Source organism: Cucumis melo, chromosome 12 (assembly GCF_025177605.1).
Source record: "Cucumis melo cultivar AY chromosome 12, USDA_Cmelo_AY_1.0, whole genome shotgun sequence".
Lineage (NCBI taxonomy): Eukaryota > Viridiplantae > Streptophyta > Magnoliopsida > Cucurbitales > Cucurbitaceae > Cucumis > Cucumis melo.
The window spans coordinates 21,026,708-21,045,474 of NC_066868.1; the positions used below are offsets into that span (position 1 = coordinate 21,026,708).

The 18,767-nt window shown below is 34.0% G+C and overlaps 2 protein-coding genes across 3 annotated transcripts; one reads left to right on the forward strand and one right to left on the reverse strand.

The window, feature by feature from the left end:
- Positions 1-337: 337 nt before the first annotated feature.
- Positions 338-3,565, reverse strand: LOC103488457 (uncharacterized). The gene is made up of 5 exons (XM_008447217.3): positions 3,151-3,565; positions 2,447-2,659; positions 2,185-2,333; positions 2,041-2,109; positions 338-1,916 (listed from the first exon to the last, which is right to left on the reverse strand). The coding sequence occupies exons 1-5, from the start codon at positions 3,364-3,366 to the stop codon at positions 515-517; spliced, it is 2,049 nt and encodes a 682-aa protein (XP_008445439.1). The 5' UTR covers positions 3,367-3,565; the 3' UTR covers positions 338-514.
- Positions 3,566-8,985: 5,420 nt separating this feature from the next.
- Positions 8,986-18,217, forward strand: LOC103488448 (eukaryotic translation initiation factor 3 subunit A-like). Of its 2 annotated transcripts, none has more exons than XM_008447197.3 (14): positions 8,986-9,153; positions 10,198-10,282; positions 11,038-11,519; positions 12,105-12,320; positions 12,441-12,809; positions 12,898-12,927; positions 13,585-13,812; positions 13,942-14,103; positions 14,569-14,790; positions 14,874-15,086; positions 15,167-15,373; positions 15,919-15,999; positions 16,934-17,135; positions 17,408-18,217. In XM_008447197.3, exons 2-14 carry the CDS (start codon positions 10,237-10,239, stop codon positions 17,854-17,856), a joined length of 2,907 nt encoding a protein of 968 aa, XP_008445419.1. In that variant the 5' UTR covers positions 8,986-9,153; positions 10,198-10,236; the 3' UTR covers positions 17,857-18,217. The 2 variants fall into 2 exon arrangements, with proteins under 2 accessions (XP_008445419.1, XP_008445428.1); XM_008447206.3 differs by having other exon boundaries at positions 8,990-9,157.
- The last annotated feature ends 550 nt before the right edge of the window (positions 18,218-18,767 follow it).

Consider the following 18,767-nt stretch of genomic DNA (forward strand, 5'->3'; position numbering starts at 1 on the left):
TTCTTTTTTCCTCTCGTGTCTTATACGAAATCTCATTTAATTCCCAATATCAACGATAACAAAAACATATAAGAAAATGAAATTGGTTTTTTTTTCAAAACTAAAACATAAGAAACAAACATACGCACAATTTATTGCCATTATTTGGCATCAAGATAGATGACATCTCTATATATTAGCTCACTTCATCACTACTTTTAGGCTTTGTTTTTTATGTTTCTATTTTCTTTCTTTTCAAATTTTAGCATACAACAAGCATTTTCACGTAAAATATAGTACATGGTTTCTTGCTATATATATATATATATATTATAATAACAATAATAAATAAACTATGGGGTATAATGAGTATATATTGTATTAGTATTAGCAAGTATATCATTTACAAACTTCTATACAGTAAAGTATTATCAATTATGTGATGTTGAAGAAGATACAAAAAGGAACTGTATCAACCCAAAAAGAGAAAATAAAGAACAACAGAAACAAAACAACCCAAAATGGAAAGTTTTTCTTAACATTCTACCTCTTGATGCACTGTTAGATTTTCATCATTGAACTTAAACTCTACATTGTCACTGCTGCTGCTCCAATTGTCGTCAAAGCAATTGACTTGCCGTCTGCCGCTTGACGACGACGTTTCTTCTGTATCATCTTCGTTCTTGTCGTCGCTGTCTTCCTCCTCTTCTTCAACCATATCTGCCCAACTCTTCTTCCCACCTACTGTTGGTGAGTTATGTTTGAATTTATGATCAGTAATGTGTTCTTCCATTATCTTCATCGTGTCGTTTGGGATTGTGCCTTCTTCGTACTCGATATCTCCATAAGAAGTCCGTTTACAGTCTCCAGCAAGATCTTGAGGTTCATCACTGATTTCTCTGGAAAGTTTAGATCTTCCAAGGTTTGAATCAGTCATTGCTTGAGTATTTTCAGTGCTTGTTGTGGGAAGCTCAAATGAAAGTTTTCTACTAGAACTACTGCTGAGCAAACTTCGAAAATATTCGGCAGTCTTTCTCGAGTTTCCTCCTCCATTCATACCCCATGAACAACTCCTTGGCTGTGTAAATGGAACCTCCAGTTCAATTGAATTAGAAGCTGCAGACCTATATTTTGACTTGTAATTCGAAGCCGGTTCGAGTTCATCAGATTCAGACGAATAGTCTACAACAAAGCCACTGTCAAAAGTTTGATCCTTCCTTGAAGGATTCTCAAACAAAACTTTCCTGGTTCTTTTTTGCTGTTGCTTCCCTTCCTTTGACCGCCATCGATTATTGAATTCCCAAAAGGAGTTTTTCGGTTGAGTGAATGGAACTTCAACATTTCTTTTGGTTGGAGTCGGAGAAGTATACAATGAGCAGCAATTGAAACTCTCTTCTACTAATCTCAATAAACCATCTCGGTTACGGTTTCCCTTGATTTTGGTGGGAATGCTGGAGACAGTTTTTCCTAGATTATCAATGCAACAACCTTCAATCCATTTATCACTATGCAAATAATTATGTGAAGAATTCACAGCTCCAATTGACTTGTCATCACAACAGTCCCAGTGAGGATCATTGCCCCGACTATTTTCGTTTATGTACATCTGTTCATCATCATGAGTCCACCTTGTGGATGCAGCGAACTGAGGAACACAATGCCCAGCTCTACCAGTCGTGTTCTTCGAGGTTATCGTGGTTCCAGTGCCGTTATCTTCTTCGTTCCCTGTTGGATTGAACGACTTCGATTCTTTTTCAGTCAGCATGTGAGACGCACGTTCAAATGATTTGGCATATGACTCTTCCATAGGCTTGCCTCCCGAAGAAGCTCTTACAGACTGAAGCAGAGATTTAGCTTCTGTGAGCCGATTCGTAAGGATCTGACAGATCGCAAGATTGCATTTTTTGTTGTTATCTGCCTCGAGAGACAAAGCTTTCCTGCAAGCAAAAATTACTTCCCTTAAAAACTTATGAATTTATGATCCCTTGGATGTTAGAAAACATGACAAAAGCTAACTGTCAGTTCAATGAGGATCAAAGTATACCGAGGAAACCGACTCACCGGTAATAATCTTCAGCAACGTAGACATTGTTCAGCTGCAAGAAAGCCCAGGCCAAGTTGCCAAGAACTCTGAGTTGGAAAAGAATTCGTAAACGTCCGATGCCGAATCAATCAAGAAAGAACAAAAGTAAAATTAATAGCTACCTTGCTTTCTCTTGCTCAATAGTAATTTGCACTTTCTTCCCCTGGGATCTTGCAGCTTTCGTCCTCTTGCCACCAAAAATCGTGCCGTCTTCGATCTGTTTCAGTTTGCGTTGAAGCATATCGATCTCTTCTTCTATTCTTCCAGACCTCTGAAAGAAAATACGATATCAAATGAGTTCCTATGGGACTTTACAATGATTTCTTTCTCGCACTAATCAGAATACAGTGATCACATTTATCAAACAACAGAAGAAGTTCTTACCTTGTATAATTCAATCAATACATTGTCAATAGATTCCTGAGAATCATAAGGGCAGAGATGGCGAAAGGATTTGATCGCCTCAATCGCTTCATCAGAGCGGTCCAGCTGCTTCATCACTACGGCCATGTCTTTCAGTGCACTGTCCACTCGATCACCGGCATTTATCGCCGCCCAAAACAGAGAAACAGCCCTACTCGGATCTTTTTCTATCAACTGCAGAAGCAAAAATGGCCAAATACGCTAAAGAAAAATAGTATTTAAAAAGTTGGTTTTGGTTTTGGAATTTGGCTAAGTGGTCAACTCTTTCACTTACAAAAGGGAGGAAATGTACTTTATTTTTCAAAAACCAAACTCAGAATACATTATAATCAACTAATTATTTACAAACTTATTGAAAGAAGAACACGGCTTTAATTTGTTTGGACTTTTAATCATTTGAAGCAAACCCCACATGATCCACTGTATTAAACTAACAATTGGAACAATTCATTCCTCTCGGTTTCTCACTAATTCCATCTTACAAACCAACATTGTTCAGATAAACCACCACAGAGAAAGAAGAAACAGAATATAAAACAGAGCCAACAATATTCAATTCAAGAACCAGAAACTTCAAAACATAAAAACAGAACAGACCCACCAATACAAGAATAGAGTACCAATGATGAAACAAATTCGAACCTGAAATTCAAAACTTGACAAACCTGAACTTGTTTAGCCTTAACATAGGGAGAGTCCCCGGCGGGAACTTTGTGAATGACATGAAAGATATCAGATTTGTTCGCAAAATTAGGAGACGATCTTTTCCTCTCTGAGAAAGGTGCCATTCTCGGTGACCGGAACGGCCTCGATTTCCACGAGGGTGGTGGGGTCAAAAATCCCTTGCAGGGAAAATTGTTCTTGCCGTTGTTTGCCCACATGCTTTTCCTTCTTGTTTTTCTTTTCCCCGAGAAAAATTTCGCTTTCAATTTCTCGTCCTAGAAAATTGACAAGAAAAAACAAGTTTTCTTTTGAGGGGATTTTCTTTTTCCTTCTTGAGTTGGAACTTTTGTGTCGGATCTTGCATGGGATTAATCTGGTTAGAACGGATACAGAGAGAAGTGAAGTGAAAAGGCGAGAATGAAAAACGATGATGTTCCTGAGGAGTGGGGAACAAAAGATAGCCGTTGAGAATTTCAATTACTTTACACGTGCGATGACTCAAAGTCACGTGTTTACCGAAATTGTTTTATTATTTCTGTTGATGGGACGGGTCGGGTCGGTCATTCCCGGAATCGAACTTCAGGGGACACTAGTTTTTCTCAACAAAATTGTTTTATTATTTCTCTAAAAGAATTATTTAAAATCAGAACCATACGTGTATGTATCAAGAACTAGAGAAGGTTTAAATCACTCTACCCTACTTACAAAATATATACATGAAAAATTTGTAAATTCATTAACGGACACATAATTTTGCTACCAATTCAAATGAGTTGGTCTAGGTGCTATTGTGATCCTTTGGGTTGTGTACATCTTTATAGGTTTTAAGTTTGTTTCCTTACGTGAAAAATGTGAGATCTTTGGGTGGAGTCTAATTGCTTGGAGGTCATAGATCTGTTTAATAGTGGTGTTGATGATTTTTAAGTCTTATTTTCTTATGTTTGACGAAGTTAGACTGTTATGACACACTATGGTGCGAATAAAGCTTTGAAGGATCAAGAGTTTTAAGTTATGAGTAGTTTACTATGACTTCGTCTTGTGTGACATGCTTGTGTATATTTCTTTTTTGTCCTTATTCCTAAAAATTTAAAAATAAATGATAATGCTAATGGGATGGTTCTTTTAAGTATTGATTTTGGGACTTAACAATGAGAACTTATCGATTAATTAGCTTGAAAGAGACTTGTTTGTGGTATAACTACAATTAAATTGTTCATTAGAGAATCAATGATATTTAAAAAGATAAAAGCAATTATATAGATGAAACAAATCATAATTAACAAAAATATCAAATTTAATTGGCCATCCTTGTAATAACTTTAAAAAGTTTACTACATTTATAAATAATTAGGATAGTTGTAATCATGCATATTCAAATATTTGTTAATATATTTGTACTCTTAAATTACTAATATCAATATCAACCTAAGGTGGTAAATATATGAAGCTAAATGAAAGCAAGTGTAACTTGTAAGTAATATAATATTATTTCTTATATAGTATATACTCGCCACTGTAATATATATAATGACAAAATGATTATTATAATTTTAGTTCAATTGATACTTGTATGCATCGTAAACCAATAGATTCTAGGTTTACACACATATATACATATACAGATACATAATCTACAATACAAATATATCATATTGTTGATACATGTATATCAATGATAGATATCGATCACAACTCTATACGATATTGCTTTTGAAAGAGTCAAAAGCAATTTTTTAAAAAATTATTTTAGATGTTTGTAAATCATATTATTCTTTAATTATTTAAATCACTTGTTAATTTTTTTCAATAATAGTTAAAGTTCTCCTACATACCAATTCATCCTATATCAATTAAATGTCAATTAGTTCAACGTTTTTATAACCATTTTTTCTTAAACTCGTATAAAACAATATAAATCAAATAAAACATTTTACAACTTAAATCATGTATTTTAAAAACTAACAAATAACGTATTAATTTCAAATTTATAAAACAATAGTTTTTTCTATTCTTCAATATTATAATTCAAAGAAATAAAAATGGAAATTTTTTAGGAAGGTAACAAAACACCAAACGATTTATGGTCTGTGTAAAAAAATCCATAAAATTAGTCAAATTTTTTTAATATTTAAGGTGAAGGGAAAAACTACAAGAGGCATACTGCAACGGAATAAAACGGATCATGCTTTACTCTATATGCATCTAAACGATTTAGAAGTTATCATGTACATGCTATGCGATGGACCTAAACGAAGAGCATAAAAGGTAAACAAAGAACTTACCTTTTATAATTATGAGCTTCTTCTTTGATCCAAAGCTTCTTCTATGCCTGAAAATCACGAGCAAGGACAACCACCAAGTTGACCTACTAAGCTCAAGACCAAGAACGGAGTTGTGGGACTCGGTTTTGTGAAGTAAAACTTAGAGAGAGATGGAAAGTGGTGTATCGTTTAGGTGACATTTTCGGCAAAACATCATTCTCTTCTTGTTCTGTAATGAGAAGTTTTATATGAAATTTACATGCAAATTGCATGTAATTTATAAACACCTAATCAATTCATTAACTTTTTAATGAAATTAGTGGTCTTTAATTCACAATAGGCTGCCACATCGCCCACTAACCTTTAGATAATTAAGTAATTAGTCAAAAGGGCATTTTGGTCATTTGACCCGTCTTAACTAATTCTAACCTCCCGAATATGAATCCGCATTCATTTTTCTAAAATTCAAATCATATTTGAATATAAATCCAGTTAAAGTTCTAAGTTAAAAATTAACATGTTGACTTTTACAACTTTGACCATTTTAAAACTTTCCAAGCTTCTAAATATGAATCTATATTCATATTTATTTAAATCATATTTAAACACAAAGCTTAAAATTTATTTCTACCGACTTATATCTTATATATTTGTCAGTCTCTTTCTCTTTTCTTAATTCGAACAATTCGAGTTACTTCAACATACTTGTTTTTAGTTGAATCCATATGAGCTAATAGGGAAACCTAGTGGACCTATAGATCATGGGCTCTAACGATTCGAGATTAACTGGCTAAACTCTTTTAGACCAAGCTTAATTAACATTCGTTAACTAAAAAGTCATTCCACTAAAGACTCTTAGTTGGATATATTTCTGTCCACCTAATATAACCATGATGGGTAAGTCAATCCTTCACAGGTTGTTCGTAATCTTAGCTGGGTCAAAATACTATTTTACCCTCGAAATTATATCTTGCTCCTTAAGACCCACTGATCCACTATTGAACAATTGGTTTAAGGTCCAACCTATAAACCTGAGTCCTTCTCGGGCCAATGAGAAGGTGCGGCCTTTATTGTTCAAGACTTGGATTCAGTCCTTAAGGGAACAACCTATCTACTATCCCAGAAGTGGGTAGGAGCGAATTCCATCTTGCACCCTATGTCCCTTGCTATCCACTCGGTCTCATCCATGAAATGGGAGGCTTATTGGGCCAGCGATGATGAGTTGCTCTCACCTATGTAGATCTAATAATACTATCGAATGAACAGAAGTTTATAGTTAGCTCATGATTAAGATCAAGTTACCTAGGTCATTATAAATAAAATAGTCAGTTTATAGTTTACGGCGTTATAACTAAAAGTGACTATTTCGTGGTTTTAGTCTTATGCAAACCATTTACATAGGACGCCCCCACTCCCATGTATTCACATGAACGATTCAGGATTACTTCGTATGTATTAACTACGAAGCGGGCTGCATCCATAGCGTTTTTCCAAAATAAGGTGCCTAACCTTATTCATACACTATATACTATTTGGGCTATTAACTCGAACTTAATCCATGTTTACGTCTTTACATAAAGTTTAAGTGTATTGACAAACTTAGTAAAATAGCCTTGGGATCTTAATTTTGTTGGTTTTAAGGTTATAGCATTCAATAATAAATTTTATTGAATCAAATAACAAAGTACGAGTTTTAAGACACAAATTCCAACATAAGGTTTGCCCTTCCGTCTTTATTTTCTCCTCGCTCCGATTTCTTTCATCGTTTTCCTCCTCGCTGCGATTTCTTTTGTCGTCTTTATTCTTTTCCTCTTCTTTTTTCTTCGCTGCAATTTCTTTCTTTTCCTCTTCTTTTTATACGTCGTTTAATCTTTCCATCATCTTTCTTCTTTTCCTCTTCTTTTTTTTCCTCTGTGGTTTCTTTTCGTCGTCTTTCTTCTTTTCTTCTTCTTTTTTACCTCGTTTAAATTTGGGTAATCAAATTTAAACTATCGTGTACAAGAAATAGTTGAATCTAAAAGATCGTGTATAAAGATTTTTTTTTTAAAAAAATCATTTAGATTGGAGTAGCTAAATGTAAATGATCGTGTAAAAAAACAAACCATCGTATAGATAAATCTAAATGATCGCGTACCAAAATAATTAAAAAAATCGTTTATCAAATTTTAAACGATCGTGTACTAAAGAATCTTGAAAAAACAAATGATCGTGTAGACAAATATAAACAATCGTGTAAAAAAAAAATCTAAACGATTGTGTGAAAAAAAGTAGACGATCGCGTAATTTTTTTTTTTTAAATCGTTTAGCCAAATCTAAACGATCGTGTACCAAAAGAAAAATGTCTACCCAAATCTAAACGATTGTGTAACTAATTTTAAACGTAACCAAATTAAACGATCGTGTAACCAAATTAAATGACCAAATTTAAACGATAATGTACCAAATGATAGCCAAATGATCTTATACCAAACAATAGCCAAATCTAAACGATCGTGTATCAAATATATTACGCACACGTTGTTGACGGGACATTTTTTGTATTTTACACGGTGGGCCTGTGGGCTTTTTTCGTTTTCGAAATTGTTTTATACCGTGTAAATATTTTGCCACTTTGTTCTATTTGTAAAAAGACCCCAATAAAAATATATAATATTAATATTCAATTATAAAAATTAATAATACTTAGCCTTATAAAATACTCTATTAAATATCAATATATAATAATTAAATATAACATTTTCAAATATAGTAAAACAAATTAAAATATTTATAAACTATAGCAAATTTTTTAATTCTATTAATGATAGAAACTTATAACCTCCTATCACTATTTATTATAGATAGAATTTAAAATTTTACTATATGTCATAAATATTTTATTAAATTTGTTATCTTTGACAATTCCCCTAATCAAATAGTGTCAGTGTATTTACAACTAAGTTACAAAAGTTAACTATACATTTTTTATCCATGGTTTTTTAAAAATTTAAAGGTAACAAACACAAATTTAAATAAATTATTTGGTATATAAATTTAAATAATTAATTCTTCTAGAATTACAACGTTGACTCATTAGTCACTAGCAATTATCTTAAAAGCCGAAACAAATTTTAAAGTGTGGGTGAGCATTTACTCACCCACTCAAAGTCAGTTTTCTGACCAAACGGATATTGAACCGACTATTGTTAGTTTAATATATGTTTAAATTGACTCCAACCATGAAGAAGTAAAAATCGGTCGTTAGTCAATTGATTAATCAGTTTAGGATGTCGATATTTGACATTTTTAAAATGTCGTTTGTTTAGATTTTTTTCAAATCAGTATTGACTTAACCTCTTCTTATCTCCAACCGACTATTTTCAATTTTTATCGATGGATTCGATTTTTATCGATGGGTTCGATTTTCCGGTCTATTCACCCCTATCCAAAGGGAGCAGATAGATTTTGCTAAAATTAAACTGCCCACTTTTCTCTTTCGAAACTCCAATAGAACAACAGCCCACTATTCTCTTTCAATACTCGGCCCAATGTGTTGTAAGGTGAGCCCACTTTGTAAAATAAAAAAGAAAGAGAAAAACCCTAAAGCCATTTCTTCTTCACGCCACCATCTACACCTCCGGCAGCTGAGTGCCGCTCCTTAGCTTCAGTTCACGGCTGCTGCTGCAGCCATCGTTTTTCCTCCCTTCGCGCCGCTGAAGCTTCACAGTGGTTTTGCTCTGGTTTTCTACTCCTTTTCTGTTACTGGTAGGTATTCTCCCAACCTCCATCTATGGCTTTCTTCTCGCTTGGAAAACACGAATTACAATTGACCTAATGATATAATGGAGGACTTATTTGATTAAGGAACTCTTTAATTCATGGCTTGATTGATTAACCGAACAACTTCAACCTGATTGATGTCAATTGGTTTAATTACTTTAATTTTCTAAATTAGCTTGCTACAAAAAGATAAACAAACAACAACGGAGTGTATCATAAAGAACGTGCGAAGCAGATGGAAAAAAAAGTAGAGCGAACGGAAAATAAAAATTTTGCAATGCTCATTCTAATCTTTACATTTTCCATGACATTGCTCTTTCACTCATTATTTCTAGCTCCACCTTCTCATATCCCTTGCAATGAATTAGACAAGAAATGTTTGCATACTGTAGATATAGAGAGGAAGACCTAAAGAATAGCCTGAGATTCGTAATGGCCTTTTCATGATTCAAATCACTCACTCACCCTAACAATTGAGTAAACCACAATTAATTCACAACTTTATTCTTACTTTTAAACAGTGGACAAAAGTATAAAATCTGTCTTCTTAAACACCATTTTGTAGAATGATAAAAAATTGAAAAACTTAGAAAAGAACAATGTAAGTAAATGAAGTAAAAAAGAAGGTAGAATATGGTGAATTTCTCTACTATAGCCACTTCTATATATATATATATATACATATATACATATATATGTATACGTATGTATATATATTGCATAGATATAGATAGTCAGGAAAAGGCCATGAAGAGAGTATAGAAAAACACCATTAAAAGTTCCTTAAGAAAAAGGTGTAATTGTCAATAAAGTAGGGTGTAGAAAAGGTTTTTAGTTGTATTTGGAATTCAAAAAAATCTGTTCCCTTTGATTAGTTATCCTTAGAAAAGCAGCATAGCCTTCTACGTTAATGCCAACTCCTGATTTCTAAAGTAATAAATGATGCAGCTTGGCTGCAAAATCTTTAATTCTCATGAATTTTGTTTGTTTGGTTTAAATCTTTATAATGGTTCTTCATGGTTGTCTTAGGTCATTCGGCTTTGGGTGAGCTAAACGTTGGATTGAGATATGGCGTCTTTTGTGAAGCCAGAGAATGCTTTAAAACGAGCTGAAGGTGATGAACATAATGTTCTCTTTTGGATTTGATATAAACTGAGTTCTATTTGCGAGTATGCCATGATTTTTTGGGTACTTTCTTTTAGTTGTATGTTTGGTTCTTTTAATAAATTCATGTACCGTAAGTTCTCATAATTTAACGAACGTTTTCCGTTTATTGTTTGTTTGGAAGTTGGTTCAGTATACATGTTCTGATCAACGTTGAGAATATATACATTATTGGTGTGTTGGTGTCTGTAGATTTAGTGATTTGACTCTACGAAGTTTTCCTTGAAGTGTTCACCTCATGGTAGTTTTCATTTTACTTTTTGAAATTTAAGTGGTAAGGGTTTTTTTTTGGGTGGCTCATGATGTGTTAATTCTATAGTTGGATAGCATATCCATGTCTTGAATTTTACGTTTTCATCTGTTATTTTATTATTGTAAACTAATTTGGTTCTTCTACCTTTTGCAAAGGCTTCTGAACTCTATTCATTTTCTTATTTCTTAACATAATATAATGTGTATACCATAATTAATTTATAAGGTGTAATTGGAAGACATTAGAAGATCATTGGAATACCTCTTTCTAATTCCGGGGGTGTTTGCCGTTGTTGAGACTTGTGTTTCTTGTAACTGGAGTACCATGTTTGTGTTTGTGGTTCACCACTGTTGATGTATTTGCCCTATTTTGAAATTTTTGATGTCTATCTTTTTCGTTTTGTGTGAAATGAAGAATAGCATGTCTAATTTATTCTCCTTATATGTTTTCAGAGCTGATAAATGTTGGCCAGAAGCAAGATGCCTTGCAAGCCCTTCATGATCTTATCACTTCGAAAAAATATCGAGCATGGCAGAAACCTCTTGAGAGGATTATGTTTAAGTATGTTGAGCTCTGTGTGGACATGAGGAAAGGAAGGTTTGCTAAGGATGGTTTGATTCAATATCGTATTGTTTGCCAGCAAGTCAATGTTACTTCCTTGGAGGAAGTAATCAAGCACTTCATGCATCTTTCAACTGAGAAGGCAGAGCAGGCTCGTACTCAAGCTCAAGCTTTAGAAGAAGCTTTGGATGTTGATGATTTGGAAGCTGATAAAAGACCAGAAGATCTGATGCTTAGTTATGTTAGTGGTGAAAAGGGAAAAGATAGATCTGATCGGGAACTTGTTACCCCCTGGTTTAAATTTCTGTGGGAGACATATCGAACGGTTCTTGATATACTAAGGAATAACTCAAAGTTGGAGGCACTTTATGCGGTAGGTGATCACCAAGCCTGTTATTTGGTGTACGAGTTATTGAGTTAGTTTTCAGTTTATATCTTCTAAAACATGAAAAGTATGTCATGCCTTAAACTTTAGCATTCCGGTGGAACTTAAAATTGGGTTTGGGAGTCCTAGTTGAAACCCTGTCATATTGTAACCTAGCATCCTAATGGTTCTAATGGTTGGAGGATTTATGAAGGCTTCTGATATCTGTATCTGGAAGTTATGTTTAGGGCTCCTTGGATCAACTTCGCCATAAGTAACCAATATTTTTGGGGGTTAATTTACAACTTTAGTTCTTAAAAGAATTTTATTGTATTTTATAAAAGAAATTTATTTGACACTTCATTCTTTACCTTTTACATATCACAATTTCTGGAAGAGAGGGGTACAAAAATTATTCTGGACAAGGTCACAGGCTGTTTTCAGTTTGGACATTATTTATTTAGCATTGGCTAAATTGATAAGTCTAGCATTCTTCACTTGTAGATGACCTTGATGTCTTCTGTACATTCACTAGATGAAGCATGTAAATTTTTTTTACTGAGATGTAATAATTCTTGCATTTTTCATTTGTAGATGACAGCTCATCGTGCCTTCCAGTTCTGTAAAGTGTATAAAAGAACAACTGAATTTCGTAGGTTATGTGAAATTATCAGAAATCATCTTGCTAATCTCAATAAGTATAGAGACCAAAGGGATCGGCCTGACCTTTCTGCTCCAGAGAGCTTGCAATTGTACCTTGACACAAGATTTGAACAGCTGAAGGTTGCCACAGAGCTTGAGCTCTGGCAGGTCTGAACTTTCTCTCCATATAAAGTAGTGGGCAGTCTTTAGATTTCAGACATTCATATCAAGATTTCTTTTGTACAAATACTGTCAATTCAAAAATCTATTTATCACTCATTTTTGCAGGAAGCTTTTCGTTCCGTGGAAGATATTCATGGATTGATGTGCATGGTGAAGAAAACACCCAAACCATCCTTGATGGTGGTGTATTACGTCAAATTAACAGAGATCTTCTGGATATCAGATAGCAATCTTTATCATGCTTATGCATGGCTTAAACTTTTCTCCCTCCAGAAGAGTTTCAACAAAAATCTAAGCCAGAAGGATTTGCAGTTGATAGCTTCTTCTGTTCTTTTAGCAGCTCTTGCAGTGTCCCCCTACGACTCTAAGCATGGTGCTTCTCATTTAGAACTTGAACACGAGAAAGAGCGGAATTTGAGGATGGCCAATCTTATAGGGTTCAGTTTAGATTCCAAACTTGAAAGTAGAGATGTGGTAAAACAATTTGGCTAATTGAATTTTCTTTTATACTTTTCACAGCTTGAACGTTACCTTACTCTCTCTCTGTTCTTGTTTCATCCAGCTTTCAAGGGAAAATCTTTTTTCTGAACTGGTATGTCGGATTGACTTTAGTTGGTTAATTTGTTGACTATTTCCCTCTTTACCCTCTGAAATTATGATACTTCACAATTGATTCACATTCATTTTAAATAATATGGTTGGATAGTAAATTTCAATATTGAAAATTAAACGACTAATGAAATTGGTTCTTAACCAGAAAAAAGAACACCATGCTTCATATTGAAAGTTTGCAACTATTGTTGATATATGTTAGTCGATTTTCATTCGGGCATATTTGCAATCATCTCCACCTCACCTTTTTTATTTGAAGGACTATGTTTTTCCATTTACCGGGGAAATTCCATGCAAATATGTATCTTAACTTTTAGTATTTTACTCAAATTTCATTAGGGCATATTTGCAATCATCTCTACCTCACCTTTTTTATATGAAGAGTTGTCTTTTCTTTTACTGTAGAAATATCATGCAACGTATCATAACTTTTCATTTACTATGTTTAGCCCACTATAAACTTTTTTTTTAAAAAATCATTAGGGCTGATGTGCAATCTTTCTTCTCACCTCTTTTGCATATAAAACTATGTCCTTTCGTATACAGTGAAAATTCTATACAAATATGTATCACAACTTTTAGTGTGTACTCAATAATTCTAGTTCTATTTGCTTAGTAGATTTCTGCTTTCCTTTAGGTGTCTAAAGGAGTCCTAAGCTGTGCAACTCAAGAAGTTAAAGATCTTTATCATCTTTTGGAGCACGAATCCTTCCATCTTGACCTTGCAACAAAACTGCAACCCTTACTAAACAAAGTATCAAAGCTTGGAGGTAAGCTTTCATCAGCTTCATCTGTCCCTGAAGTCCAATTGTCCCAATATGTTCCTGCTCTTGAAAAACTTGCTACCCTGAGGCTGCTTCAGCAGGTACCTTTTGTTATCTTTTATATATTGTTAATCTTGCAAAGCTATTGCTCATACGGATAAAAACATAGCTTGCCAATTCCACGTTTATGCACTGAACTACTTATAACTTATTTATCTTTTTTATGCCAGGTCTCCAAGGTGTACCAGACTATGAAAATCGAGAGTCTGTCGCAGATGATCCCATTTTTTGATTTTTCTGCCGTGGAGAAAATATCAGTTGATGCAGTTAAACAGAATTTCATTGGCATGAAAATTGATCATTCGAGGAACATTGTGTTATTTGGCAATTTGGTACTGAAAAAATTCTGTCTTCTTTTCACTTTCTTCCCTTTCTTTTGGACTAAGGGTCAAGGGACAAAGCCGCTTAGATGATTTCTTTTCCCTTAATGTTAATGTATCCCATCTGATTTTTGACTGCCTGTTTTAGATTATGATTATAAACCCAGGTGATTTGTCTCTGCCGTTTTCAATTTGTTAGTTGACATTATCTTCTATGCGTCTTTATATCATTAAAATCACTTAAATCACTTGTAGATTGTGAAACTGTAATTTGCATGACCTTCCTCTCTAAAGATTGAAGGGTGGGTTACTGTACGAAAAAGTCATTTATATTGGATTTAAGGGGATTACGTTTTCTGTTTCCGTTTATTTATTAAGATTTAGGAATTATAGTCTGTTTTGTATATTTTTAGCATAACTGCTTTTTTATGGAGTGGAGATTAAAAAATCATAATTGTTTTCTATGAATAAATTTAGGGTATCGAATCAGATGGGCTTCGGGACCATCTGACTGTTCTCGCAGAATCCTTAAACAAAGCAAGAGCTATGATCTATCCTCCTGTTTTGAAGGCATCAAAAACAGGTGATCTATTGCCTGATTTAGCAGATATTGTCGATAAGGAGCACAAGAGGCTGCTTGCTCGTAAATCTATAATTGAGAAAAGGAAGGAAGAGCAGGAACGGCAACTTCTTGAAATGGTACCCTACTCATCAAACTGTGAATAACCATATTCATTTTTCTGTTGTGTATAAATGGAAAAGATGTGATGAACTGTGTTTAGGAACGTGAGGAGGAATCAAGAAGGTTAAAATTACAGAAGATAACAGAAGAGGCAGAGCAGAAGCGGCTTGCTGCAGAATATGAACAAAGAAAAAACCAACGGCTTCGTAGGGAAATGGAAGAGCGAGAACTTGAAGAAGCACAGGCTTTACTTCAGGAAGCTGAAAAGCGTGTTGGTAAAAAGAAGGGAAGCAGGAAGCCGGTTCTCGACTCTGTGAGTTCTTTTTTGTTGATATGTATTCTTATTTTGAAATGATGTAGAATTGATTATTAACATTGGTTATATATCTTTAGGAAAAGTTGACAAAACAAACTTTAATGCAATTGGCCCTTACTGAACAATTAAGGGAGAGGCAGGAAATGGAGAAGAAGTTACAAAAGCTAGCGAAAACTATGGATTATCTAGAAAGAGCAAAAAGAGAAGAGGCTGCAACGTTAATTGAAGCTGCATTTCAGCAACGGTTGCTTGAAGAGAGAATGATTCATGAACGTGATCAGCAGGTCTTGCTTTCTTAATGATTTTATGACTATCATTATATACATTTGATTGTCATCGTTTTATTGTTGTTAGTATTATTATTATTATTATTTTAAATTGTGAATATGTGTAATATATCATTGAATTGTTTATTTCTTGTAGATACGGAGGTTTCTCTCATGTATGATACTAAGATTCACAATAGGGATTCTAGTACCTCCTCTAGTCACTTAAGCTATATTGCAGAGTTTTTTCTTTCTACTTCAGATTCTATAATCCTATGTGAACTTTGATAAAGATAGACATATGCTTTTAGAATTACAATTTTCAGGGGTTACTTTAAATGTTTCTGACATTGAACCGGTATTTTTTTCTCTGGTTTTCTTAGACCTGGTGTACACAAATTTCTAGTCTTGCAATGTTTAGCTTTGTTTTGTATAAATTCAATCAATCTGTTTTTCTTTTTTGTGTCGTCAAATTTTTCTTGATAGTTGATGGTATGCTAATGATAAACAGGCGTTTCTTAGTTCCATTTCACTGAAAATTGAGTTTCTGTTTTGGTTTTCAGCTGGAGGTAGAGTTAAGCAAGCAGCGCCATGAAGGTGACCTTAAGGAGAAGAATCGATTGTCTAGAATGTTGGAGAGTAAGGTTAGTTGTTCTATTTTCATATGGCTCTATTGGCTTAGTCTTAAACTTTGTTCCCTCAAAGTTTTATGTTTCATTGGTCTTCGTTATTAGGTACTGTAATCACAATGTTTATTTATTTGTTTTGCGATTTAAAAAAAAATCTTATCTATAATTCAAAATATTATAAATCTTATTTTAAAGTCAACATGAAAAATTTGCATGCTTTCTCAACTAACGTTTTTTCTCTACTGGTATAATGTGTTGTTTACAGATGTATTAATTATAATTTTATTAAATATATTCAAGAACCCACAATGTTAAGTGTATAATGTACTTTTATCCAATAATAATTTATTTATTTTTCTTCAAATACAACTAACGTCCAATCAGACGGCTCTTCTTTTCAGGGAGGGGTAACCTCTACCCCTTACACTTGGCCCATCTTTTTTACTCCGTTTTTTTTAATACATGCATTTGTTTAATATGAACGAAGTTCAGTTTGCTTTTTACAGATATATTTTAATCAGTATGTACCATAATGCATTCTCCAGAATCACTCCTTTACTATAGCGATCAATAATTGGATTGAGAGTGTTAATCATCATGGGTTGGCATAGTAGTAAAAAACAAAGGAGACATAGTCTGAATAAATGTGGAAGAGGTCATGATGTCAATTTGTGGTGACAACTTCACAAGAAAAAAAGAAATCTAAATTGTGGGTTTTTGGAATTATGTGATAGTTTTATCAAAATTGACGGATCCCTGTCTTGTGGGCACATAAGACGTAGGGCACTTCTTGTTCTTATTTATTACTTGAGAAAAGAATAATAATAGCATCTTTTTTTACCATATTTACTTCGTAGGTGTTCTGAAGTGAAATTTGAATGAACGAATATGCAGTAATTTACTTTGGACACATTATTAAAAGTAAACGGGCCTTTTCTTTGTTCCACAGAAAATTTTCCAAGAAAGAGTAATTAGTCTTCGTCAAGAGGAATTCAGCAGACGTAGAGCTGAAAGAGAAGAGCATATCAAGCAAATAATTCAGGCCCGGAAAGCAGAAAGGGAGGCTAAGAGAAAGAAAATATTTTACGTAAGGCGTGAAGAGGAAAGGATTAGAATATTGCGTGAAGAGGAGGAAGCACGCAAGCGTGAAGGTATTTGTTTAAAATGATCTGATCTGATTTTCTATGGGGTCAAACATCATTTTGTGCTTTTTGAAAATATCGGATATGCACTTATCAACTGATAGACATTATGAACATGGATTGAAACAACTTAAGAGATCCCTCCTTAGTTTTTCATATAATGTACATTAGTGTGACAACTGGTTCTAGAAACTATATTTAGCTATAGCTGATATTGGTTGTTTGAAAATGTGTTGATATGTAATTTTTCTTTGTTGATGACATCTTTTGAACTTTTGCAGAGGCGGAGAGGAGAAAGAAGGAAGAAGCTGAACGCAAGGCTAAATTGGATGAGATAGCTGAGAAGCAGAGACAGAGAGAGCGAGAGTTGGAAGAAAAAGAAAGACTGAGGAAAGAAAGTCTCTTTGGTAGTAGTGCCAGGTCTGGTGATGCTCCTGCCCGACCTGATGTTGCTCCTAGTTCTCGGCCTCTGGACCCTGGGACTGCTGCTCCTGCTGCCGCTGCAGCTGCTGCAACATCCCCAGCAAAATACGTGCCGAAGTTTCGACGGAATGAAGGCTCCACTCCTGACGCACCACCATCTGAATCTGGTCGATGGGGAAGCAGCCGGCCTGATAGACCATCTCGACCAGACAGTTGGCGTAATGATGACAGCAGATCTGCGTTTGGAAGTTCAAGGCCATCATGGTCCTCATCCCGAGCTCCTGCTCGTGCTAGCACCGACCGCTGATTGTGGTGGCAGAATTTTTTTGGGTATGACCGAGGAAAAGAATAATCACATGTTTTTGCTACTAAGCCTATCTACAACTGAAGTTAAGGAAGAAGCAGCAGCGAGAAGGTTGTAATATTTGTTATGTTGTGTTGTGTGTTACATTTATTAGTGGAAGAGTTGTCCCTTTTGTTTTATAATGAAATGAATGTACGACTTCATCACATGGCTACCAATTTATAGGCCAACATTTTTAGTTGCATTGTATTTTTCTTTGGTTCTTTTTTATTTTCCCTTCAATCTGTTGAGGGAGGCCTTGATGAACTGCTGCTTACAAGCATTTTTATGGACATATATATTTAATTGCTCCTTCTTAAGTTCATTTCCTTTTTTGTTTGTTTGTTTCCATTAGGAGCTTACCCTCAAGTTATGTAGCTATTAGAAAAAACACTGATTTTATGGAGAAATACGATTCATGAGTTGTATTACCTGAATTTCAAATGAGATGGAGAAAATGTGAATTGCAATTCCACTAGTTTGGGCAATATATTTTCATTTGATTGAGAAAGACCAAACACTGTTTGGACCTTTCATTGTAATATTTAGAACTGTTAAGATTATAATAACCATATGTTTGGTCCTTTCATTGTAATATTTAGAACTGTTAAGATTATAATAACCATAACTTTCTATACCTTCTAGAGTAAATATTACGTAAAAATTTTCAATTGGCTACGATAAACATCTTTCTTTTCTAGTTTTTAACAAACTAAAATAATTTACGGATCAAACACATTATTATAATTCAAACTAAAATAATTTATACTTCGAAATTATACTATAAATAATATCCGAGAACTAATAACTCTCCTTTTGGAGCTTCTAAAATCTCTTATCACAATGTTTCTGATTTTAATATGCACCCTAAATAT